Source organism: Phragmites australis, chromosome 8 (genome assembly GCF_958298935.1).
Source record: "Phragmites australis chromosome 8, lpPhrAust1.1, whole genome shotgun sequence".
Taxonomy (NCBI): Eukaryota; Viridiplantae; Streptophyta; class Magnoliopsida; order Poales; family Poaceae; genus Phragmites; species Phragmites australis.
The window spans coordinates 11,101,952-11,127,372 of record NC_084928.1 but is presented as its reverse complement, the minus strand read 5'-3'; the positions used below and the strand labels follow the sequence as shown (position 1 = coordinate 11,127,372).

The following is a 25,421-nucleotide window of genomic DNA, read 5'->3' as shown; positions in this document are numbered from 1 at the left end:
CTTTGGCTGGTCCAAAAGATGCTTCACTCGAAACGGACCAGCCCACGGCTACGCCCAAATCATCCCCGCAGGAGGGACCTACAACGCAAGTCTCTAGATCGGGACGTGAAGGTTTATCTAGCCTCTAAGTGTGGTTTTGGTAATTAATGATAATACCTTTGGACTAACAATTATGTTGAGAATTGGTAGTAGGTTTTTTCATATGTGATGCATGGAGGTTTGAACATGGGTTCATTAAGGAATGCCATGTGATTAAGAGAGATGCATCAAGATGAATGAGTTCTAGGTGATGCTTGGGTAAGTAGTGACAGTACATATGGACTAATAATTGTTAGTAGGTTCCATATGAGATGCATAAATGATAAATCATGGATTCGTTCTGGAATTCCATAAGACCAAATAAATACATTGATGTCATTGAGCCCTAGTTAATTATCATGAGATAAAGGAGAAGCTCAAGAAAATTGACGATGAGTGTAAAGGAAAAGTCACATGTGGAGATTAAGTGACTAAAGATATGAGGTTGCCAATTGAGTTTTATGGATTAACCTATGTGCTATGTGTTTGAAAGTGAGTTGAGGTTAGATTCCATAAGAAAGAATGAGTGAAATTAAGATATTCAATATGCCAAGTTGAAATAGTAAGATCAAGACAAGCTTAGTGGACAACTTATATGTTTGATGCTTACGGTTCATACCTTGGTGGTGAACCAAATGAAGATGATGCAAAGAGTGATGTCGCCTATGCTTGGTGCATGGGAAGCTATCAAGAGAGCTTCATTAAGCTTCCGGAGATCGAGTGAGATCAAGATAGAAGCGAGGATGATCATCATCATCAAAAGAAGAGGAGTTAATGATGGACCTTTAAGACCTATGAGAAGCATCAGTGCTTGAATGATGTATTTATTAAATTTGATAGGATTGTTCAAGGCAAAGGTATAACTAGAATAGGTTTTCTATTTTTACCGGTCTTAAGGAGTTTGGCAGGAGACTAGGTTATATGATCGATAGCCGTACTATCAAGAGAGGCTATCGAAAGCATTGCTCTATTGCTGTGTTGAGTGCTCAAACTATGTGCTTAGTGCAAGATGGGTTTATGCTGAGAGTTCGTTTTATGAGTTTAGGGTATCTAAAAAGTGTTTTAGATTTAACCCTTTGTTGTTATTAACCTTAGTGGTGAAAAGTTGTTGTGTCCAAGCCTTCATGGTGTTTGGCATAGTTTAATCTTGGAGATTAAACTTTGTACAATGGGTGAAAGTGTTCAAATTGGCTTTTGGAGTATTTCTAGTTTTGATCCATTGTGATTGCAATCATTAAATCAGTAGGGATGTGTAGCCCTCTTAGTCAGCTTTCCATAGAGTTCGAGATAACCAAAATCACACATCGGGGTCAAAAGTTATTGCTGTTTTTCTGAGTGTCAACTATGCTGATCGGACATTTTGATCCTGATTTTAGATGTTCCGATCCATCGAAACATCTGATTTTTAGAAAAGTGGTGTTCTCAGGTTTGAGTTAGTTTTGGATTGAATGTTCTGATCCATACATTGGAAGTTCCGATGTGTACTTTTTACTAGGTTTGGTTGTGCTCTGAGTCTCAGATCTGACCATTGGGATTCAAAGGATTGAATGTTCCAATCTAGGGATCAAAAGTTTCGATCAGTGCAGAGTCTGTCCAATGGCTAGTTTTTAGAGTTGAAATATTTATACCCCTTTGCCTCATTGCATGAGGGCAAGTCTTTGGAGGGGCTTAAAGGTGTTTTTCTGGTGCTTGCAAAGACTTGAGAGGTGTTGGAACTTGATGTTCCACCTTCGAGTGCTCCCTTTCTCTCTCTCTAAGATTGCTTCATGATATCCAAGGCATTTGTGGCTTAGTCAGTAGAGAGATGTGTTAGAGGTGTGGAGCTTTGGTAGCCCACGGTTAGCGCATTAGTTGCGTGTGTTTGAGCACTCGGTATTGATTGTGCGCGAATTTGAAAGTTTATTACTCTTGGAGACAACCATCTCCTAGACGGGTTGGTGGTGGATTGCTAGTGATATCCCCAAGTGAAGATTGTGAGGATGTCCAAAAGTGATAGTGGAACTCATCATCTCTGGAGTAGAGAAAGAGTTGGCCATAGTAGAGACAAGGAGTACATTGTGCAACGTCATGAGAAAAAGGGTTGAAAAAGATCTGGCTTAAGTGTGACCGAGCTTCCTCAACGAAGACGTAGGATATTGGTGGATATCCGAACTTCATGAACAAATTATTTGCTTTTGTATTTCTTTACTCTTATGCATTACATTGACTTAATTGCTTGTATACTTATATGCATGTGCCTTGAGTTAATTTCATAATATTCTATCTAACTATTTTTATTTGCATCGGAACATCTAGTGAATAGTATTAGAATATCCAATTGCCATTAATCAAATCATTCGATCAGTAAGATCGGACCCTCCGATTAGAGTTTATTGCTTATCTTGCTAGAACTGAATAATCTTTATCACCCTAGGATTGTAATATTTATATTTGTTTAGGGTGATTGTGCACTAGTTGAGCCTAGCATATTTAGGTTTTTTACTTGTTAAAAATCCCTTAGTTTATTTCTACTGTAAGTTTAGGCCAACTATTGAACAAGGGAACAAAATTTTCAAAAACGCCGATTCACCCCCCCCCCTCTATACAACATCATTGTCCTTTCAGCAGGGCAATCATCTTCTCCAGTGGAACAGTTGACCACTAAGTCTTTGGAGTCGGTGCCCGACTGAAGAGATGATCTATCTGACAATCATCACAAAACAGGCTGGAGGATCAGCCAACGCCTCATGTGGAACCTCCTCGTCCACGACAACGCTTCCCTACTGGGCCTTCTTGCTAAGTTAAAAAGCATACTCTTGCCTATGCGGTTTCAAATCGACTCACCTTCTAGTTAGCATCTTCAAAGCATCTCTTAATTTTTAGTTTCATAAACCTCCCCTCCCCCCCCCCCAAGGGAGGAGACCCCATGGCGTCATCATCATTGGCTGCGGCAAAGCTTTCATTGCCATAGCAGGGCATCTCCAGGGCTCTACATCAGAGGGGCCCTCGTCCAGCTACTGTAGCTCCTGCCCACTCGAGGAAAAACTCTCAGTCGAGATGATTAAATCAGTCCTTGCCGACCTGGCTGTAATGGCCAAAGTCCAAAATGCTGTCATGGACCCTATCAGATGCTCCAAGGACCCTTCCTACTGAGTCTGCTAGCAAGGAGTGAGGCCTCATCCTCTAAGGCATCCTTAGCTCTAACCGTCCCCAGATGCCCCGGTACATGTTGGGTATGAAAACATTTCTCCCTTCCAATGCTTATGTTAATGCGAATGCCTTCACATCTCGAGGAGGCTTTTACCTCCATACAGAGCTTCGTCACTTCTCTCTGAGGCCCCTCCACGGAGTTGGAGGTTCTCTGGTTAGAGCTAGCTGAGGAGAAGCATTGCTCCGAGTTGAAGTGGAAACACCACACAAAAGAGATGGCACCCCTTTCCTTGGAAAACACCTAACTTTGGTAGCTCATGAGGAGGAGACAACTCATCTGATGGAGGAGATCACCAACATGGAGATTTCTCACTCGGGTGAGGTAGATGCGCTAAAAAGGGAGATTTTGTTAAGCATAATCTCAATTTACTTGTATTACTTCTTACCATGTCAAAAGTCCTAACCCTAACAGATTTGTTGTTCAGCACTCATGGCTGACGCGGAGTTGTTGAAGGAGGCTGATGCTTCAGCACGGGAGGACTTAGAGATCCTTTGGAAGCAGTCAAAGGCTTTGATCCCTATGGTGAAGAAAGCTTTCACAACCTTCAACCGACCTCTCAAGAAGTTCAACCGCACACTCCCATCTCCTCGGGACACTAGTGCCACAAGCTACATCCAGCAGATTTCTCAGCTGGGTGAATACTTCATCAAGTGGTTGCATGTGGCCTATCACCCGAGACTTGAGCGGCAGAATACAATGACTCATGGGTGCCTGGTGAGCACATTGGTGTGCCTCAAGAGTCACTATGCTCAAGTTGACCTAGAAGTAGTCGTGCAAGGCTTCACATGTGACCCTTTAGAGATATCCAACTTTGTGCAAGAGAGCACTCGTGTGGCTTCAACCATTGTCGAGGCCTTGGAGTTTTATGATCCTCCTTCAAATGCATGAGCATTCATCCTTTTTGTTTCTTTGTTTATGTAATTAGTTATGAACTCCCCCGATATTCACCTTTGAGTGAGTTCGGTCCTACAACATGCCTAAAACTTTTAGATTTGTCTTGGGAGTTTTAGATAATTTATCCCGTAGCCTTTTTAGAGCAACTCGACATCCTTCGATGAATGTATATCCTCGAGTATCTAATCAAGGGAGACCTCAGTGACTATTACATGAACCACTCGGATTAGGCTATGTTATTATTCTGAGTGTTACAAATGTGTTGATCTATGTGTTCTCAGGAATGTGCTAGCCCGTCGTCAAGTCTCTGCAGTTTTGTCATAAGGCTCTTTTGAACTAATAATATGAAGATAAACATAAAAAAAACATAGCAAAGCTTTTCAAATTTATCCATGGATAATATATTTCCCTTAGCCCCGGACTATTGAACTGCATAAGAAAGATATTCGTTGGGCAGTCAAAGTTTAGGAAAGAAAGACTATATTTCCCTAGCCCCTGACTATTCAATTGAAATAGGGCCTTTCAATCGGATAGTCAGAAGTTAAGAGAAACATACTATTGCTTAAAAACAAAAATTATGTTCATATCTTTGTTCGTACTTAGGATGCAAAAGATCACCAAGTGGGTTATACTTGGTAAACTAGATTGATGAAGATCTACCAGAGCTGGAGGTCGACCATTAAGTCTTACGAGAAAAATAAAATTGCACATTGTTTTGAAAAAAACACCTTGACTTTATTATTCCGATAGGAGAATTGAAATACATAAAACCTAACTTATTTACTAATGTAAAACTCGTGGAGTCGATCCATATCCATGAGTTATTGAGTATGCGCCTGGAGGGAGTTGGCAAGCATGAGTTCCTATTTCAAATCTAGTGTAGCACCAATCTAGACTTGCTTGAATGGCTCTACTAGATCCGGAGGCACATTCTTGACCCTATCACCTTGCTTAGGAGCAACTTTGTTTTCGAGGACTTCAAACATTCTTCCATGAAATTGACCTCATGGAAGGGTATCTGTTCTACCAACTCGAGGCTCTTCCTATCGCACTTTAGCGTCATATGTTTGTCACCTCGAACGTTGATGACTCCTTTGAGGATCAAAACCTTCTAGAATGGTACGTGTAATGAACCACATCCATGAATGTAGCAAGGGCTGGCCGGCCAAGAATGTTGTTATACACCTTATCAAAGTTAGCCACGTTGAACATGATCCTCTTTGTTAAAAAACTCTTTGTATTCCCAAATGTGACGGGTAGCTAGACTTGGCCATCGGATGAAGAGCTTGGTATAATGACATTGAAGGCATATTCACTAGCTCAATCTTGGATCTGGGAAGAAAATTTGCGTAGAAAACCTCACATAGATGTGCCAAGGACTCAATTGAATCTGGTGGTAGATTGGTCAGCAATGAATGAGCTGACTCTTCAAGAGTTGTGTGGAGATAATTGGACATGACTTGATCATCTCCTCCAGTAGCTTGGATTGTCATCATGTAGATCTAGAGAAACTCCATTAGGTTAGCATTTTCATTATATTTTTCAATGTTGCCGGGTCGGAATCTACTTAGCCAGCGCACTACTCTGAGCTGGGGGTGAAAGCCCAACACCCGGTAACCACATGAGTTTACCGACTATTGTAATCCTCTTCCCGTCTCGCAAAATCCAGTCAAGTCCAAACCCTAGAAACCTGGCAGGGTCTTCGGAGGGTTTTGCATAATCCCTCGTATAGTTGTGTTGACTTTTGTCATCGTGGCATGAATACCCTCTCGGATCCTTGGTGGGAGTCCTAGAATGTGGATCCTTCCAAGCATGAGATGTAGCATTCTCTGGAGTGTGTTTCTCCTAGTTTCCTCTATTTGTGGATTGGTTATGGCTAACCTGAGGCATGTTTCTCTTTAGAATGTGTTGGGCCAAGGCCTCCACCTGCCGCTAGGGCCCAACGATGCATCATGTCATCTCCTGCATCCAATAGGCACCAGCTGGATTCGTCAGCTCTTCTTTTAGGAGATTGGAGAGGAGGATCCTAGAATGCTCAAGTTGTTGTGCCTTAGTAGAGGCGAGGTGAGCATCGGTGAACTAGCTAAAAAGGTTTCAGTAAATCATAGTGTTCTGCTACCTTGACTCTGGCTAGTACCATCATTTGTGTGGGGATTCCCTAGAGGAATCAGAGCTATCAGTAGGCCATTCCTAGTGGCTGGAGTCGTGGGAAGCTACCCTGTGGAGGAGTGGCTGTAGGTAAGTCATCCTTACTAGCTAGGTTAGCAGGCTTCATGGGATCACCACCCCTTCTTGGCTTCTATACGCAAGAATGTTAACCTTGTGATGCTCTTCCTTGTCGCAAGACGAATCTAAGGAGGAAGAAGCATCGAACTTGGAAAATTAGGGCTCATTCTCTGCAATTTCCTTATCAGAGCCCCTAATTCTTCGATAGCTAAAGCCAACAAGTGGTGGGACAGGCTTAGTGGTTGGGTGATCCAACCCCTTCTTCATATGATCGCCTAGGTGACCATCTTGAGCAACTGACTCAGAAGTCGACTAGTTGTAAATCATCTTCGGAGTGGACTAATCTCTAGTAACTCATTCGACTTGGCTTAGATGTCGGGACCAAAGTCGTTGTAGGACCCGAGTTCTATGCCGACCATGCCTAGAGACGTGATATCTTCTAATGTTGATTGATCTACTCGTCTCCCCATGGATGGCGCCAGTTGTCAAGGAATTGTGCATGACTACCTATTATTTGTGATGTAAATATAGGGATACCTGCATGGTCATCGAAGAATATCGCAAAGAAAGATACATATTTATATGGTTTGGACCTTCGAGTGGATAATAACCCTACGTACTGTTTTGCCTTGATTAATCCTTGGATCACAAAGTACAAAGAGTGTATGGATCTAATCCTAGGAAACTAGCAGATTTCTCCATGTTTCTATTACTAAATCCTTAGTGGGATGAGAGTTGCTTCTACCGTGGATCTTCGATGGGTGTTGATGTTCTACCCGACTAGACTTGCTTTGGGGAGTTCATGACATCATAGATTTAAATGCACTAGTTGCTATGGGACTAATATTGATTTGACATAGCTTGGGCGTACTTCTTCCCCTCCTTTTATAGTTGGGGGAACTCAGATGTATCATACCATACTCTTCCGGGTGTAATCTTTCCAAATTGTTGATTTCACGAATATTTAGGAAACCCTTTCCAAATAGGGGATAGCTTCCTTATTCGTTACGATTAACTTCCTTATACTTTATCTCCATAGTGGTTATGATATACACCATATTCAGTAAGATATGCATGATCATTGTTTACCTCTTATAGATATACGACGATGATGATGATGATAATAATAATAATAATAAATATTATTATTATTATTATTATTATTATTATTATTATTATTATTATTATTATGTCCTCTCAGCTTTCTCCTTCCCTCTTGGAATTGCTACCCTCGCAATCTGCCACTACTCCCCGGTCCAAAGCTCTCCCACTCACTCCCTCTTCTTCCATCACCACAATTTGTTGCACCTCCACATTGATGACATCGCCACCAACGATGGCAGGGGTGGATCCACTACTAGAGCGAGCTTAGAAGGCATTATTAGTTGGGTCGGCCGTCCGATCCGCATAATCACAGACCTGATTCTGGCATTGTTTGTTGGGTCGCCGCCGACCCGAACTAGCCGCTGCGCCTGGTCTAAAAAGCCCACAAAGGAAAGAGAAATCGCGTCCGGTCCGCAAAGCCACCCAAGTGATGGATCCACCACTAGAGCATCCACCACTCGAGTGAGCTTAGAAGGCATTATTAGTTGGGCCGGCAGTCCGGTCCGCACAATCACAGACCTGATGCTGGCATTGTTTGTTGGGCCGCCGCCCGGCCCGAACTAGCCGCTGCGCCCGGTCCAGAAAGCCCGCAAAGCCCGACTCCATCCGGTCGACCAGGACTGTGCTTGACCGCTCTCTCTAACCCTAACGGCGGCGGCCGGCGGGCAAGCACGCGGCGGACAGCGGAGACGCCTCGAGTCCATGCTAGCGACGTCTCGAGTCCAAGTCAGCGGCGCCTCGTACCCTCCCGCCGTCGACTGGTATTGAACTGGCCGTGGAGCGGAGTGGAGATTCCATCTGGACTTGGATCGGCTGCTTCTTTCGTTGGTTAAGTGATCCTAGCTTGCTCGGATCGATTCCCTTGTTCTAAAGGCTGGTTTTGTTCGTAATCAAATCCAAATATTTTGTTTTCTCTCCGTTCAGTTGTTTGTGGATTTGTGTGCTGCGTGGTGCCCTAGTAATCCAATCCGTTCGTGCATCCGTAGTTCGATCAGGTCATTCTTCTTCTTTGCCGCGCAGGATTAATCTAGTAAATGTGCCTGTGCAGTTCATTTTCCAGAATTTTTTTATGCCCGCGTTGAATCCGCCCTTAGTGCTGTGGTTCTGTGACGAGATGAGCTGATTGTCCAAGAAAAGGATGGGGCGGGAGATGGAGGGTGAGGAGGATGCGGTGGTGCAGTCCGTGAACGACCTCCCGGTGCAGAACCCCCCGGGTGAGGAGTTCTCCGCCGCCAACCTCACCTGGACCAAATACGCCAGCTCCGAGCACCACACCGACGACGTGGCGCTCATCCCCTACGACCGGATGGAGGCCTTCATCAGCGGCGAGTGTAACAACTCTGAGTGCCCCACCCGCTTCCACATCGAGTGTGGCCGCAACAATGTTATCCTAGACGCTAAACGCTCCTTAGACGGTCACCCGCAGTCTAGCGTCTAAACGGTCTAAACGACCGTCTAGACGATTTAAACAGTTTAAACGTTATGTACTGTAGCACCAAAAATGTGCAAAAAAATGAGATTTGTGGCATACCTTATAGAGGCTAATGTTCAGTTTGTTATATTTCTTTGCAAGCAGCAGCCATTTCAAGCTGCTGGTCTTTGAGAACCTTGGGGATGTCTCATCCACCAATTGGCTTCTCTTCCTACAAAAGAATATGGCAAATATCAGTAAGACTTATAAACAGCCCAAATATCAGTTATCATTTATCAAGTAATTGATAGAAACGACATAGACAATTAGACATAGAGTGAGTGATAGATAATTGATAGGTGAATGACAGACATGGTTCTTACAAATAGCCTAGAATATAAAATAGTTCTCACATCTCACATATAGAGTCATGACAAGTGACATAGACAGCCATAGTTCTTAGTTTCTCACAAACATAAGTACATAACAAGCTGCAAGCATGATAAATGATGGATAATTTATAGGTGATAAGTGATAATAAATATGATGATCAAATGCAGCGACTAATTGTCATTCTCCCCCTCTCCCTCATATTCCATTATTGGGACAACTTCTTCTTGGTCAGATTCGAACTCAATTTCCTCCTCATTGATTGGTTCTTCTACGGCGTCGGACTCGAAGACTTCTTCATCAATATCTCTTTCTTGAGACAATCTTGCACTCCTACGAAGCTTAGTGACCTCATCAGCTCCACATGCCTCTTCAATTAATTTCCATGTCAGCCCCGTAACCAGCTCAATATCTTCTTCATCTCCACCTTCAATCAGCCACCCTTGAGCCTTAGATGCTTCAGTTTGTAGAAGGGGATCCATGTTCTTGTTCTTCTTGGCCTTCTCTTTTTTGCTATGCATTTTGTTGTTGTATTGAACAAAGACAAGTTGGTTGAGGCGCTCACAAGTCAGCTTATTTCTTTTCTTTGTATGAATCTACAAAATGCTAATACAAGTTTAGTTATATACTTGGAATAAACATATTTAGAGAATTATTATCTAAGAGTTGAGAGCCTTACCCCTTCAAAACAACTCCAATTCCTTTCACAACCGGAAGAACTAGAAGTCAAAGAGAGCATCCTTGTGGCCATCATTTGCAATGTTGGAACCTGTGTTCCATATGTGCCCCACCATTTAGCTGCATAGTGCATACAAATGTCAAGAAAGAGTGAAGCCAAATTAGCACAAGGCAAAGTTCAGATCTGAAAATCTGAAATAAATAGTGAATCTGAATTATTAGTTTATTACCTGGGCTGAAATCAAAATCATTGCAGCCAAGCTTTGCTACAGGTTTTGCAAAGTGTCCTAGTTTATCTTTATACTTGTACAACTCCTCATTGAGCACTTGACTTTGCTTGTCATAATTACCATGGTAAAATGTTTCAACAGCACTAATGAACCCATCCATGACATGCTCATCTGTGAAGATAGATGGATCATTGTAACCATAATATGGATTCAAGAAGTATGCAGCCAAGTGCAAAGGACTGTCAAGCCTATCCTTCATCTTTGCATCAATGATCTCTATGACATTATCGTAGAGATGTCTGGTCTTGTCGGCATTCCCAATCCCCACCATGATTTCTTTCTTTGCCTTTTGAATCTCTCCATAAAGAAAGGCCATTGATGGCTTGATATCCCCATCAACCATGCGAAGAACTTTGATTAATGGCTCAAACACCCTCAAGCAAAGAGCAACCCCACTCCAAAAGGCAGGTTTCACCATTGTACCTGTGGCTTGGACAGCTTTCTTGTTCTTCTTGATGTGGTTCAGCCGGCAGAATTTGTCCCATTCCTCGCATTGAGACATTGCCCTTAGTTGGCCCTTCTTTTCATACAAACTTTGCAAAGTGAGAAAAGAGGAAGCAAATCTTGTCACACCAGGCCTAACAATATCTCTCTTCTTTGTAAACCTCCTCATCAAAGCCAATGTTTTATGGTGTGAATATATAAAGATGGTAATTGCCTTTGCTTGCTCAATTGTGTTCTTGAACCTTTTCATCTTTCCAATTCCTTCAAGCATCAAATTGATGGTGTGAGTTGCACATGAGCTCCAAAATATATTGGGCCTCTCCACATACATCAAGTCCTTTGCTGCCATGTTGTTTGAAGCATTATCCGTGACTACTTGCACAACATTGTTAGCACCTACTCGCTCAATACAGCTATTCACATAGTCAAAGATAACCTGTCCAGTGTGTGACTCATCTGAGGCCTCCTTTGATTCAAGAAAGCTTGTGCCAATGCTGCAATGCAAACAAAGATTCATGATGCTTCTCCTCTTTTGGTCAGTCCATGCATCTGTCATAATGGAGCACCCATTGCTGGCCCAGTCTACTTCTTGCACCTTCAACAACTTCTTGGTATCCTCCACTTCTTCATATAACAATTTCTCCCGCAGCTCATGTTGATTTGGTTTTTTTGCACCGGGGCCAAAGCGGCCAGCTGCTTCTAACATTTGGTCAAACTCTACATTGTTGATGGCATGGAAAGGTATTCCTGAAATTGAAACAATTCAAGCTTAAAATTTGGAAAATAAGTCAGTGTTAGAATTTAATGGAGAAAGGACCAAATGAACAACTTATTACCGTGTACGTACACCCACTTCGCAATGTAACGCTTCAACATATGCATTCTCTCTTTCCATATTGCTTCACTGATCTTTTGCTGCCGTACTACCTTTGTTTTGCCCATGGAACTTGGATCCATGGGCATTGTGAACTTATCCATAGGCCCCATTTTCTGAGGTGCCGATTCTCCAACATTGTCAAGCCCTTCAGCATTGCCATTAGTCAAATCCCCATCATCCCTGACGTCAATGATCACATCATCTCTCATCTCTTGCTCACTTTGTAGCCTAGCAACTTTGCTTCTCTTTGACTCATTTATAGCATTTTTGCACTGAAGTACAGCCTCAGGTGTTGCTTTCACGCAAGTTGTGACCCCTTTTTCTCCAGCAATATGGCACTTCAGCCTGTATATTCCTGCCTTTACAACCTTATTACAATAGTTGCACTTAACCACATTCAAGTCATTTGGATTCACCAAGGTTCCATGCTCCCACCCTATGTCACTGGAATTCCTCTTCAAGCTAGTACGCGTAGAGTTGGCGGACGGAGCTGATGCAGCAGACGACATCTCTGATTTATTGGACTAATCTAAAAAACAATTTGTAAATCAACTCAATTTCACAAAGGAATAGCAATGAAAGTCAGAAAGTGAGAGGGAGAGGGATCCCCTGGCCACCGACCTGAGCAGTGCGGATCTGCGGAGGAAGAAAGCACAGGCGCGAGGAACGAGAGGTGCTGAGGAAGGGGGACGATGGAGAAGCGGCCGGGCGTCGCGGTCCGGCGGGAGGCGATGCGGAGGAAGCGGGCACGCGGTGCGAGCGGCCGGGCTTCGCGGTCCGGCGGGAGGTGCTGAGGAAGGGCGATGGAGAAGCGGCCGGGCGTCGCGGTCCAGCGGGCAAGCGACGCGGAGGAAGCGGGCAAGCGGCGCGAGTGACCGGGCGTCGCGGTCTAGCGGGAGGCGGTGCGGAGGAAGCGGGCACGCGGCGCGAGCGGCCGGGCGTCGCAGTCCGGCGGGAGGTGCTGAGGAAGGGCGATGGAGAAGTGGCCAGGCATCGCGGTCCCGCGGGAGGCAATGGAGCTAGTTCGACCGATGGCCGCGACTCGATTCGAGCTCCAAACAAGCTAGAAAGGGGAAAAGGTAACGTCCAACGGCGTCAAAACTCCTTTCGCGTGCCTGGCCATTCCTTTCGCGCGCACGGCCATTCCTTTCGCGCGCACGGCCATTATATGGCGCCAAAACTCCACCCGTCCATCGCCTAAACGGCCGACTAGGCGCGCGCCTTGCCGTCTAATCGTGTTCAGGTAACGTCCAGCGGCGTCGTTTAGACCGTTTTTGACCGTCTACGACCGTCTAGACGGGATTTCCGTCTAAAGCTGCGCCCAGGGCCTAAACTAGACGCCAACCGGCCGACTAGCGTTTAGACGCTGTCTAGACGCATTAGACGCGCGTTTAGGCGAACATTGGGCCGCAAGCGCGACATGGGCAACCTCAGGGAGTACAAGTGCGACGAGTACCTCCTCTACAGGATGTATGTTTGCTCTGCACATCACATTCATTTGACTCAGTGATTCTTAGTAGTAGTTTTAATTTGCTCTGTACTTATCTGTCAAAGTTAATTCCAGGTATTGGTGCTCATTTGGCCCTGAGAATTATGGTGAGGGAGGGACCATCTTGCCCAGCAGAAGGTACAGGCTCAACACGAGGAACCGCGCCGCGCGCCCTCAGTCGATGCGAGGCTGCACTTGCCATTTCGCCATCAAGCGGTTGTACGCCCGCCCTTCCCTGGTTCTCATCATCTATCATGAGAGGCGCCATGTCAACAAGTCCGGTTTCATATGCCATGGGCCCCTCGACAGGGACGCTATCGGGCCTGGTGCTAGGAGAATCCCATATATTGGGAGCGAAATCCGGCAGCAGACCATGTCGTTGATTTATCTCGGCGTCCCAGAGGAGAACATACTGCAGACACATATAGCAGGGATACAACGTTACTGTAGCTCAGATGCCAAGGTTGATAGCCTTGCTTCGCAGTATGTCCAGAAGCTTGGAATGATCATCAAGAGGTCTACACATGAGTTGGATCTAGATGATCAAGCTAGCATCAGAATGTGGGTCGATAGGAACAAGAAATCTATGTTTTTCTTCCAGGACTCAACGGATACAGATGCATTCATTCTAGGGATCCAGACAGAATGGCAGCTGCAGCAAATGATGCGCTTTGGTCATCAGAGTCTTTTGGCTTCTCATTCCTCATTTGGCGTAAGCAAGCTAAAGGTATGTAACTGTATCAATGGTGAACAGTTTTTGTACTGATTATGACTCAGAGCAATATTTCATCTCATGCGATGTCTAATTTTGTAAGTAGGGACATGTTTATTCTTTGTTTGACATTCTACTCTTTGCTGTAGTATCCTTTGCACACACTCCTTGTATTTGACTCAAGGCAGCATGCTCTTCCTGCTGCATGGATTATAACCCGCTCGGTCACTAGGCAGGATACATTGAAATGGATGAGAGCACTTACTGACCGAATACATTCTATAGATTCGGCCTGGAGAGTTGGCGGTTTTATCATTGACGACCCAGCTTCAGACCTGGACCAAATCAGGTATAACATTGATTCTGACCTTCACTTAGCACCAATGCCTAATTAGTTGAACTGTAGTCAGTTGTCCATTTCCATTTCTGTAAAATGTGTGATTGCTACAGTGGTGTGTTTCCATTTTTTCAGGGATGTATTTGCCTGCCCAATTTTGTTCTCTTTCTGGCATATCAGGAGAACCTGGCTTAAAAATGTAATCAAGAAATGCAGCAACAGTGAGATACAGAGAGAAATTTTTATCCAACTAGGAAAAGTTTTGTACAGTATCTGGAGTGAGAAGAATCCCATGGATGCCCTAGAGCAATTATTTCAAGACTATGCTGATCAAACCTCCTTCACAAAATATTTCAAGTCATTTTGGGTTCCCAAATTGGGTAAGAACGTCAGTTAGTAGTTTCGTAATGTACCTTGTAATTCAAATCCTCATGTAGATGCTAACGAATTCCTCTTTTGCTAGAAATGTGGATTGACTCCATCAGAAATCTACCATTAGCAAGTCAGGAATCATGTGGTGCCATTGAAGGTTACCATCTAAAGCTCAAGGCTAAAGCATATGATGATTTGCAGCTGGGTGCTCTTCAACGGGTGGACTGGTTAGTGCACAAGCTCACGACAGAGATCCATTCCAGCTACTGGCTCAACCTATATGCAGATGAGAGTGGTTCATTCCCTGAGGTGAAAGCAGAGTATGTTGTGTCCACTTCGTGGCAAAGGGCGTTGCAGATACCTGATGATGCCGTTCTCTTTGATGACAAAGAACCCCTTTCAGCCAAGGTTGCAAGCCAGAAGGATGCTAGTCAGATGCGGACTGTATGGAATCCTGGTTCTGAATTTTCTCTGTGTGATTGTTCATGGTCAATGCAGGGTAACCTATGCAAGCATGTTATAAAGGTTAACATGATGTGCGGAGCACGCAAGGATTTTCAGCCCTCGCTGTCATTCCAGTCATTTCAGCATGTCCTACTTGATCTTTGGCATAAACCATTGGATGATTCGTTCTCACTCGATCTGTCAGTAGCATGGGTCATGCAAATGCAGGAGAGGATCCAAAAGGTAGCTGAGCTTGCCACCTCTGATGGCATTGCCCAAGTTGCAGGCAAATTGCCAGTTCAGTGGGCAAACAAGAGAGGGAGAAGGGCAGCCAGTAAGCACACAAGCTCTGTTCTTCCTCATTCTAATGGCAGTTTGCAAAAAGACTTGACCCCAAAGAAGAGCAGAAAGAGGAAGAGTTTGTCTAGCTTTTCAGGTTAACACAGTTATTTTTTGGTCTATCTCTGTAATTAGATGACTAACTGTCTTTTCTTTTCTTTTGTTTCGTTTTCTCTGTAACCTTTTGGGCTGAGTGAACTTGTTCAGCTACTTGTAATCAATTTTATATAGGCCTTGGATGGTATTCCACTTGTAATGTTTACTAGGAATAAAAATATATAGTTATTGAGGCAGTAAAAGGAAGCCACAGGATCAGTTTATCTTGTTCCAATACTACGATGCGATTCAGTGTTATTCACGTCTCAGGTTTCCTGATGCAAATCTTTTTTCTTTAATTCTTGATTCGCAGATTTATGGGGCTGAGACACCGAGCAATGCAGTCTGCAAGTGTTGAAGTTTTGTCAAAGCAATGTGTTTGTTACTCCTGTATGCAAATTTTAGTAAATGGTCTTGATTTCAACCTCTACGCATCTGTTCTGTATGCGCCCAGTCCTTGTTGGAAGCTGTTGATTCTTTGTTCGTAGTTACAAGGTGATATTTGAGTTGGTTTCAATCCGTAGCGACTTATGATGAACCAAATAGCTGGTAGTGGTTGTCCAATCTAGGTTCACAAAACTGTTGAAAATCGCTCGATATTCGAGAAAATCGCTCGATATTCGAGAAAACCGGTCCATTCGATCCACACTGTATTTTTGAATTCGATTGGTTTTTTAATTTGAATTTAAAAGAAATCATAATTTTTTTTAAAATATTAGAGACAATTCTAAGATCTTTTATGAAAAAATTCAAAAATAATATCGTTTGCATCATATTTCATGAAGATAAAGTTTGGAAAAAATATTGAAATAGGTCGTATAAACAAGATGATTTGACTCATTACGTTAGGGAAAAGCTTAACATGTAAACACATATTTTTATATGTATGGCATATCTTAAGTGGATCTTTAAATTTCATTTTATTTATAGTTTTATTAATTTCTCCATAATATTTACAAAGTTTACAAGCATAAGTGAATATGTTAAGAAACAACACTGTAATTAATTTTTTTATATCTACCATTATTTTTTCTACATAAAACATAGTATAAGTAAACTAATAAAAGTGGTTCCCTTATTTTGGAAGTGTGATAGGTAAGTTATGAATTAATCTAGTTGCAACACATTTACACAATCATGCATATTATAATAACTATTTCATGAGGTAATGTATTTTTAGAGACATAGAATCATGTAAGAAGACTAAAAAAATTAGTTTCATAATTTTTGGATTAGCTAATAATTAACTATGCATTTAACTATGTTTAGAAAATACATTTTCTCACAGAAAATATACAACTTTTTTATGAATATAAATATTTTTATCATGTAGACCATGTCACAAGGAAACTAATAAAATTTGTTTCACTTGATTTGAAGCTAAGATGAATTAGTTATTGATTTTACAAGATTGAGCTATTTTTTTCTTAAAATTCATTGAAATTCAAGAAAACCAAAACGGTTTTTTTATAAAATTGAGCTGTTTTCTAAGGAAATCGAGTGGTCTTTTTACCATAAATGAAATGCGATTAATTTTCGATTGAACTGGTCGGTTTTCTATTTAATTCGAGCGGTTACTAAATGTTGATTCAGACGAATTTTTGTTTTCAATTTATAAATTTGATCGAGTGAATTTGGCTAAATTCTCACTAAATGTTGAGCGGTTTTCGTAAATTTTGGAAAATCACCGGGGGCCGGTTTTTGACCCTTAAACGAATTTATAAACCCTGGTCAAATCTCATATATATAAAATATGAGTTGATTTCACGTCGCATCTTCTTCGTATTCCCCTCCTATCTAATAAAAACTCATAAAATTTGGATAATTTTTTCACTTGTGTCATCAATCCTCATCCTTCAGCCTCCATACCTCATTACTGATTACGAATATAGGATCCATTTTTATTAATAAAAATAAATAAATTAGAAAGAAAATTAGTGGATCATCTATGCTCCTTTTTCGGATTTCATCTGAAGTAAAACTACGACATCAAATCCGACGCATTCGTTCGACGACTCTTTGCATATCATATTAACATTTTAATACTATTTCTGTCATATTCATGTCTGCATATCTTAATTTTTACTTCATATTACTGTGTTTAATATTTAAATTTTTATTATAACGTACCTGTATTTAGCTAGTTGGTTTTAACTTTGCGTGTGTAGCAGTGCTTTATCTTGTTGGATATATAAGAATTCATATTCCAGAAATACGGATAATGCAAAACAACGGAAATCCTATTAGTAGTAACTAGCAAGGTGGCCCGCGCATTTGCGCGGGGCTCCTGACCACATGCTAGCAATTCTCAACACCTTATCCGTTCAGACAGAAGCTCAGCCGAGATAGCAACGCCTCGTCGCCGTCTCCTTCGAGCCCCTTCGCCAGACACGTTTCCACGCCTAAAGAGCATGTACATACACCTAAACAAACACGTATCCACGCCTCCTTATCCATGTGTCACCCATTTGTCCACCCGCTACCACCCCTCAGCTCCTTATCCACACAGATCCAAGCTCAGCCCTTCGAATAGAGCCTTCCAGTGCTCTCCAGAGCGGCGATGTACTCGAGAGGGGTCAGGTGGAGATCCGGGAGTAGCAGGGGGAGGTTGGTCGGGGTGAGGAGCGACGCGGCCATCACGGAGAAGCCCGCCGGGGAGGATGTTGGCTGGGGTGAGGTGCAACGCGGCTATCGCTGCTGAGACTGTCGGAGGCAGCGATTAGGGGTGGTAGGAGTGCGAGATGTGGCTTGGCGACGACAGCATCGCCTCCGCCGAGCTCACGCAGAGCGCCAAGAGCTGGCTGTTCATTGTTGAAGTCAAACCTCAGGTTCGTACATCTATTTATTTTGTCATTATCCATTTAACTAATAAGTTCACTATTACACCGTAAAAAATGCATTATATTTTTTATTTTCATGTGTCTATGGTCCCCACTGAGTTTAGCTAGTGTCTTTTGTTTTCTCGTAGTTAATATTCATAAGTTTCGGACTTTTGTATGCAGCTATTGCAAATCTTCTGCTCATTACAAATATATTACATCTATTTTTTTATGTTTGGCTCCCCCTTGAGATAGAAAGACGCTGTAGGCCTTGTTTTGGCCTTTTATCTTATCGCAGGATAGCTTTCTGAAAGTAACTTTCCTACAGCAGTTTAGTTATACTTTGTTGTAGTTCTAAAATTTAGACTTGCCTTGTTGGTAAGCACTTTTTTGTTTTCTTTCTGAATCCATAACAACCTACTGTAGTACTGCCCTTAGTTTACCATCTTTCTTTCCATCTACCATAGGTCTGACTCATGCCTTTTTGTTGATTCTATTTTTGTCCATCCAGATTGGCCCCCTTAGATGTTGGCCAGGTGGATATAGGTGAATTTATCATTCCTGTTCCTCATGTGAAGCAGATGAAGGTAAAATGTCCTAAAAGTATCTTCACATCATTTCTGGAGAAAACCAAATTCTATTTAACATAGTGAATTCAGATTCAAGTTCCAGAAATTCTGTTGTTTTGATATTCTTATTATCATATTATCGTATCATCTGTATTTTCGTTGTTATTGTGAGATCTGCCTTGTAAATTTGCAATAGTTCGAGATCAAACTGAATATTTTCATGTATCTTTAGATTCTCTACAACTATATTCAGATTTATGTCATTTTGTCAAGCGAGATATCTTGATTTATTTATAAACTGACTGCTGGTTGTTTCATTCTCATTTTCTTTGTTTCTAAAGTTTGTTCATTGCTGTAGGTCTGTAATTATGTTTTCTTTCTGAGGATTATTCAGTAGTTCTGTGATCTTCTCTGAAGTAATACTTTGTCTGTTATAATTTTGACCATATTTTCAAAAATAATATTGTCTTGTAATTTCTGTTTCAGGAAAATAACATCTGACTCATTATCTCTTCCTGATAAGGAAAATTGCTCTGAGTCATGTTTGATGGAGGAGGTCTTTGAGGACGGATGCCCGTCCCTTTCAAGGAGGTTTGTACCTTTACCCCATCTTAACAACAGATGCACGATAGTTTGCAAATAATTATATTACAGCCTTAAGCTTTGCAATTATTGAATGGACTGTCATTTGGGAAGCACTTTTCACTACTGGTGCTAATATGCCTGTAGTTATTCAAAAGGGTTTGGTATTTTTACTGAATGTTATATAATAATACTCTAACATTCAGTAAAAACTGAAGTCTTAACTTTTAATGCATTTTTAATTACTTTGTCTTTGTACTAAAGATATATCTACTATCAATATGATGTGAGCATTATACCTTTGCCTGGTATATAGAACATAGATATGTGATTGATAGTTCAACTTAACATCAAATCAATCTTGAAAGAACTTAAAATCATTACATGTAATGTTATTCATTAATATAAACTAATAATACTTCTAGGATAATTTCCCTAACTTCTTTCTGACGTCGTCTAATTCTAAGATGTGTATCTTGCAGGTGTTCTCCTAAGTCTGTTGATTTAATTCGAGTTGCATGCTCCTGTTTTTGCATTGGTTTGTAGTTCTCCTCAATGCATTCTTTGCCAAACCCTTCTAGTTTGGTAATATCTTCAATCTTCTCATAAGTTGACTGCAAAATATTTAAAGAGTTAAAATTATTGCCATCACCAATCTGACACATAGCAAGATATATATTTATTGAAATACCTGATCATTTGAAGTTTGTAGCATCATGATTTCTTCTGACGTACATTGAATCCTTTGTTCTTCATTGTCATCCATTATCTCTTCTAGATTATTCTCATGCTTGTTCTGCACATTAGCAGTTAGCATAAAGATATTTGTAAAGGTGATTAAACTGGAAAACACATGTTGATTGAAATACCTTATCAACTGAAAATTCTGACTTACTAATCATTTTTGATTTATATTGCTTGGGATCTTCATTTACCATTGGTGTTTCATCTTCCTTTTTACTTCTTTTGCTATTCATCTTCTTCTGCTTTAATTTATGCCCAGTTTGTGGCTTCCATTCTTGATCGGGCTATTCTGTGATGATATTGCCGTTGCTCTCAGAATCCCTCTCTCTTGCAATAGTATTTTGCTGTTTGTATAAATATTTAAATTATATTATTTGTCTATTTAAATATAAATTGACACATATGAAAATTGATATTTCGTATTTATGTAGTACCTGATCAACATTTATCTGAACATTTGAATCTTCTGATTTACTTAATCTTCTCCCTGTATTTTGGCTCTTCTTTTGCTTGTGTTTTCTCTTTTGGAGGGTCTTTGCTTCCTCATTGTTGGTGACGTTGCATTTCCTGTCACCCTTTAGGTCCGCTGAATCTGTGGTGTATTCTCTCTACAATAAAAAACAACAACATTTATTGATTCATTGAACTCAAACAAAAAGAAAGAGTTTCTGTTTATTCAAATACCTCATAAGTTGAATTTTTCTGCTCGATATCAACTGTTTTGCCTTTTCTTTTTTCATGAGCAACTTTTTTTCATTTTATTTGACCACCAGTTTCTTTATGCTTCCTCTTTTTATTATTTGATGTCTCTTGGAGGCTCTCTCTGTTTTTATTGGTGCTGATGTTGTCTTTCTTGTCATCCTTTTGCTCCTTTGAATCATTGTTGTATTTTCCCTAAAAAACCAAAATTTGTTGATATCATTGAACACAAAAAAAAACAATACAAATTCAAATACCTCACAAGCTGAATGTTTAGTCTCAAACACAACTATTCTGTCTTTTCTTTTTCTGTGATGAATTTTCTTCCTATTTGTTTGACCACAATTGTCCTTGTGTTTCATCTTTTTGCCACTAATCTTTTTGCTTAATCTTATTCCAGTCTCTATAGCATCTTCTAATTTTTGTTTCGCGTGATTGAAGTCAACATCTGAGCCTTCAAGTTCAAGTGTTGTTTTTTGCATACTTGTCTCTTTGTAATCTTCTTCTGTCCTTGTGTTTCATCTTTTTGCCACTAATCTTTTTGCTTAATCTTATTCCAGTCTCTATAGCATCTTCTAATTTTTGTTTCGCGTGATTGAAGTCAACATCTGAGCCTTCAAGTTCAAGTGTTGTTTTTTGCATACTTGTCTCTTTGTAATCTTCTTCTGAGTCACTGTCTATTATAATTGTTTTATTCCTTCTTTTCAGATTCAGTTTTCTTGATGATGAATTGTTTCCTTTACATCCATTTTGATCCATGCTGATTCCATCGCTATCTTCTAGTTCTTCTTTACCATGTGTCACTAAGATCGATGCCTTTTCGCTAGTTGAATCCTTGATGCAGCATTTTGGCACGTATATCTTTTCAAGCACCTTATTTTTGGCTTCTTCCAATTTACTTGTTTGTTGTTTCATTATATCTTTCATGTCCTGATCAATCAAATCCTGACAAACAGAATACACAAAGATAACAATTAATAACATAAGGTAATATAATTACTCAAAATATGCAGAAAGTATTTTTTTTACCTTTTTAGCTTTATCATTCAAGAATTTTGTCTCAAGCTTGTCGTCAGGCACAAATGTTGTTTTTACTAAGTATCCTGGTTTTCCTTCAGTCAAATTTTGATTGCTTAGCTTGAACCTAAAGATAAGTGTTTTTTCACATAGTTGTTGTATAATCTTTGGTACATCTTCAGTATTTTTATTCAGTGAATCTAGTAAATCTGAGATAGATGTACTGAGCATTCTCTGTGCCTCATCATCAAATATAGTGCAGGTAATAGTGGTTGTGTGGTCACTGATTTCCAATCGAATCCAATATCTATTACAGCACAGTTGTTAGCGCAATGAAAATTTAATAAAAAAAGTTAAATATAGTGCATGTAGAATTGAAGCAATGTTGCTGAAAACTGGTACACCATGTTTACCTAGGTGTCGGCTTTTTTGGGTATTCTTTGCAATTGTTACAATAGTACTTGTCATCTATCTTAGTGCACATTTTGCTGTAAATGTTGCATGACATGTACCACCACTTAGCATTTTCTTGCAGCTTATCTATCCTTGCTTTTGATGTAAATACAAAATCCTACAAATAAAAAATTGAGTGTTAGAATTTTAAAAACACAATATTAGCTCAAAAAGAAATATTGATGTTAATACTTGATCTGTTTGGTTGTCATGTCTCATTTCAGAGATTTCTCGTAATGTCCTTCTGTTATAAAACATTTTCTCCTCTAGTATCCCATGTGTACTTTTGTTTACCTCCATCATTTTTGATAAAGTTTCTTCCCTTGAGTGCCTAAAAAATATATCGTTAATATGTAATAATTATATATGTACAAAAATTCTTTTATAATAATATTTCGAAAATAACAGAACATACTGCATACCTGTCAATAAGATTCCAGGTTTCTGGTACATCTAAATCTGTATACAATCTTGTGGCGCTAGTGGTCTTTAGAGATATAACTGTTTTATTCATTTATATGTTAGCTTTGTTGATCAGGGAGCATTATAATATATTACAAAATTGATTAACTTACCTTTGAACTTTGAAGCTTCAACCATTGTTGATGTAACAATAAGAACTGTATGCTTTCCAATTACATCTTCACTCAAATAATGTGCTAGCTCTCCCCATAATGTAATTTTAGCCTTTTCGCCTCTGAAATTTGTTTTGAAACATTTAATGTTCAAACTGAATGCAAGAAAAAATTCTTTGCTCTCCATAAATTTAATTAATAGCCTTTCAGACTCTAACAGGAGAAGTTCAATCTCACGAATATCTTTCGTTCGCGGATTGGCAGTGTTCTTCATTATTGTCCTTTGTTGTACTCGTGAAATATTGGTAAGTAATCCAATGACATCTGAAAATTTAGAGATAAATTACTATACATTAAAAGTGATTACAAAATAAATAAGTACACAACTGAACATTTACCTGTGCATTGTTTAGTATCACTTTGTCGTTCTAGTAGTGTATCTACTTTAGCAAACTCAAAGTAGTATTCCTGTAATATATTTGATGGCTCTTTCACCTCCATTAACTTTGTATTATAGATGAAAACAATTTTGATTTCATTGCTAACTGGACGGTATGTGGTGCATTCTTGTATTTTAAAATTGCTGATTGCATATACTGATCTCTCATTAATCAGTGGTCTATAAGTATCTATTAGACTCCTCCAGATAGTACCATGAATTATTTCACCCTGTTCAATCAAAGAAGAGTTTATCAAACTTTAAGAAAATATGCATTTCCAGAATCAATACCAATACTGTTAATAAAAATACCTTTTCGTCCATTAGTAGCATATCCAAGCTTATAAGCTCATCTGTTTTGTTATTAATCGATTCCCAAAGCCGTATCACTTTCACTTTAATACTCCATATTTGTCCTTTTGTTGTGAGCTCACTCAGTTTTTTTATGCCATTGTGGTACTACCTCAAAGTACAAAAAGCAGATATAAATCAATAAACAAAATATGCTCATAATGTTGTGTTATATTTTTCTTATTGGCTAAAATGATGATGAGCTCCAAATTTGCAGCTATGGTTCAACTCATAAGATCAAAAGTTGGAGTACACACTGCTCTCCTGGTATGGTCCTCGCAGACCTCTTTTTAAGGTACCCTCTCTATTCTTATAAATTTTGAGGTTACTTGCTTATCAGATGTCATGATCTGACTGTAAAACTCCCCGTAAACTCTCTCTCTCTCTCTCTCTATATATATATATATATATATATTATATATATATATATATATATATATATATATGTATATATATATTGGTTATCTGATACATTCTTATATTGCGTTGCACATGACGTAAGCCAGGGAATCATATTGGGGGTGCTTACTATACAACTGCTTTTTTTATTCTAATGCTGCATTGCATGCAAAGCAAGGTTAAAGAGAAAGAGATGCAGCCAGCTTACCTCAGCTCAGCTGATCTCAGATCCCAACCTCAAAAGAATTTTTAAAAAATATGCAGATTACTTTTGCAGTTAACAAACATGACATGTAATGTGTATGTCATACAGTGACAACCATGAAGATGAGATGTGCAAGTAGCATACCAGAAGTTGACTACAGCTTGCTAGATCAAGCAACTTGTAATCAATCTGCCAAGTTGAAGCCAGAAGTTGGCGCTAGAAGTTGACTTCAATCAATAAAAGAGAGAGATCTAGATATAGAGCTTAGGTGAATCAAGCAAGTCGGCCAGAAATAGTTCCGGCAAGAAATCCGTTGTCAGGTGTCTGAATTGTTGTATGGCGATGTAGTCCATTGTCAGGTGTTTGAATTGTTGTATGGCGATGTAGAATCAAGAAGCACATTCTTTAATATATAAACAGAAGAAACGCATCCAACTGGAGTTTGTATCCGAATCATGTAACTGAAAAAGCTGGGACTATTTGTTTTCTTATTTTCCTTTCCACCGAAACTACTGTATCAACTCTTTGATTAAACGTTAACGAATTGGACTCTTTGCACCAGCTACAATTTTTGCGTGTCTGAATTGTTGACCTGAACGCTACCGAATTGGACTCTTTGCACCAGCTACAATTTTTGCGTGTCTGAATTGCTGACACCTTTCCACCGAAAATTTGTTTCCTTCTTTTCCTTTCCAACGAAACTACCGTATGGACTCTTTGATTTGATTAAATCCTTCTTTTCCTTTCCAACGAAACTACAGTATGGACTCTTTGATTTGATTAAATGTTTGGACTCTTTTCCTTTCCAACGAAACTACCGTATGGACTCTTTGATTTAATTAAATGTTTGGACTCTTTTCACCGTTAGATGTTCATAACAATGAATGGTCTAGATCTTTTTCTTTTTTCAAATTAATGTGGTAAATTCCGTGGCTTTAAGAGCGAACGTGGAGGCTCCTTTTGTTGGCCAATTACTAAAGTAATAGATAGATGTTTGGACTCTTTTCACCGTTAGATGTTCATAATAATGAATGGTCTAGATCTTTTTCTTTTTTTAAATTAATGTGATAATTCCGTGGCTTTAAAAGCGAACGTGGAAGCTCCTTTTATTGGCCAATTACTAAGGTAATAGATAGATAGATAGATAGATTTGTTGGCCAATTACTAAGGTAATAGATGTTAAGAACTGCCGACCGTA

At 40.1% G+C, this 25,421-nt stretch overlaps 3 protein-coding genes and 1 long non-coding RNA gene across 5 annotated transcripts; 2 read left to right on the top strand and 2 right to left on the bottom strand.

The window, feature by feature from the left end:
- Positions 1-8,102: 8,102 nt before the first annotated feature.
- LOC133926616 (uncharacterized) lies at positions 8,103-15,564 on the top strand. The gene is made up of 6 exons (XM_062372631.1): positions 8,103-8,860; positions 12,978-13,052; positions 13,147-13,798; positions 13,933-14,132; positions 14,256-14,500; positions 14,584-15,564. The coding sequence occupies exons 1-6, from the start codon at positions 8,631-8,633 to the stop codon at positions 15,375-15,377; spliced, it is 2,196 nt and encodes a 731-aa protein (XP_062228615.1). The 5' UTR covers positions 8,103-8,630; the 3' UTR covers positions 15,378-15,564.
- On the bottom strand, positions 9,029-12,981 carry LOC133926615 (uncharacterized). 2 transcript variants are annotated; one of them, XM_062372630.1, is made up of 5 exons: positions 12,204-12,981; positions 11,542-12,111; positions 10,202-11,452; positions 9,973-10,091; positions 9,029-9,889 (listed from the first exon to the last, which is right to left on the bottom strand). In XM_062372630.1, the coding sequence occupies exons 2-5, from the start codon at positions 12,089-12,091 to the stop codon at positions 9,467-9,469; spliced, it is 2,343 nt and encodes a 780-aa protein (XP_062228614.1). In that variant the 5' UTR covers positions 12,092-12,111; positions 12,204-12,981; the 3' UTR covers positions 9,029-9,466. The 2 variants fall into 2 exon arrangements, with proteins under 2 accessions (XP_062228614.1, XP_062228613.1); XM_062372629.1 differs by having other exon boundaries at positions 11,542-12,981.
- A 2,150-nt stretch (positions 15,565-17,714) lies between the features above and the next one.
- On the top strand, positions 17,715-21,286 carry LOC133926614 (uncharacterized). Its single transcript, XR_009911131.1, has 4 exons — positions 17,715-18,199; positions 18,702-18,777; positions 19,246-19,350; positions 19,824-21,286. It is a non-coding gene; the product is annotated as an uncharacterized LOC133926614 (long non-coding RNA).
- A 189-nt stretch (positions 21,287-21,475) lies between these two features.
- Positions 21,476-22,945, bottom strand: LOC133927591 (replication protein A 70 kDa DNA-binding subunit B-like). Its single transcript, XM_062374051.1, has 7 exons — positions 22,830-22,945; positions 22,677-22,755; positions 22,447-22,585; positions 22,215-22,372; positions 21,814-22,108; positions 21,658-21,729; positions 21,476-21,502 (listed from the first exon to the last, which is right to left on the bottom strand). The coding sequence occupies exons 1-7, from the start codon at positions 22,852-22,854 to the stop codon at positions 21,476-21,478; spliced, it is 795 nt and encodes a 264-aa protein (XP_062230035.1). The 5' UTR covers positions 22,855-22,945.
- Positions 22,946-25,421: the final 2,476 nt, after the last annotated feature.

What these genes read in the sequence shown, in the direction of transcription:
- LOC133926615 (XM_062372629.1), bottom strand. Translation starts at nt 12,091, where the DNA reads ATGTCGTCTGCTGCATCAGCTCCGTCCGCCAACTCTACGCGTACTAGC. An exon ending in GAAGTGGGTGTACGTACACG is followed by an intron (nt 11,453 to 11,541) that starts GTAATAAGTTGT and finishes TTTCAATTTCAG; the next exon opens with GAATACCTTTCCATGCCATC. An exon ending in TGATTTTGATTTCAGCCCAG is followed by an intron (nt 10,092 to 10,201) that starts GTAATAAACTAA and finishes TGCACTATGCAG; the next exon opens with CTAAATGGTGGGGCACATAT.
- LOC133926616 (XM_062372631.1), top strand. Translation starts at nt 8,631, where the DNA reads ATGGGGCGGGAGATGGAGGGTGAGGAGGATGCGGTGGTGCAGTCCGTG. An exon ending in CCCACCCGCTTCCACATCGA is followed by an intron (nt 8,861 to 12,977) that starts GTGTGGCCGCAA and finishes ACGCGCGTTTAG; the next exon opens with GCGAACATTGGGCCGCAAGC. An exon ending in TCAGACCTGGACCAAATCAG is followed by an intron (nt 14,133 to 14,255) that starts GTATAACATTGA and finishes CCATTTTTTCAG; the next exon opens with GGATGTATTTGCCTGCCCAA.
- LOC133927591 (XM_062374051.1), bottom strand. Translation starts at nt 22,854, where the DNA reads ATGGTTGAAGCTTCAAAGTTCAAAG. An exon ending in CCAAAAAAGCCGACACCTAG is followed by an intron (nt 22,109 to 22,214) that starts GTAAACATGGTG and finishes GTGCTGTAATAG; the next exon opens with ATATTGGATTCGATTGGAAA. An exon ending in TGGAAGAAGCCAAAAATAAG is followed by an intron (nt 21,503 to 21,657) that starts GTGCTTGAAAAG and finishes TTCATCATCAAG; the next exon opens with AAAACTGAATCTGAAAAGAA.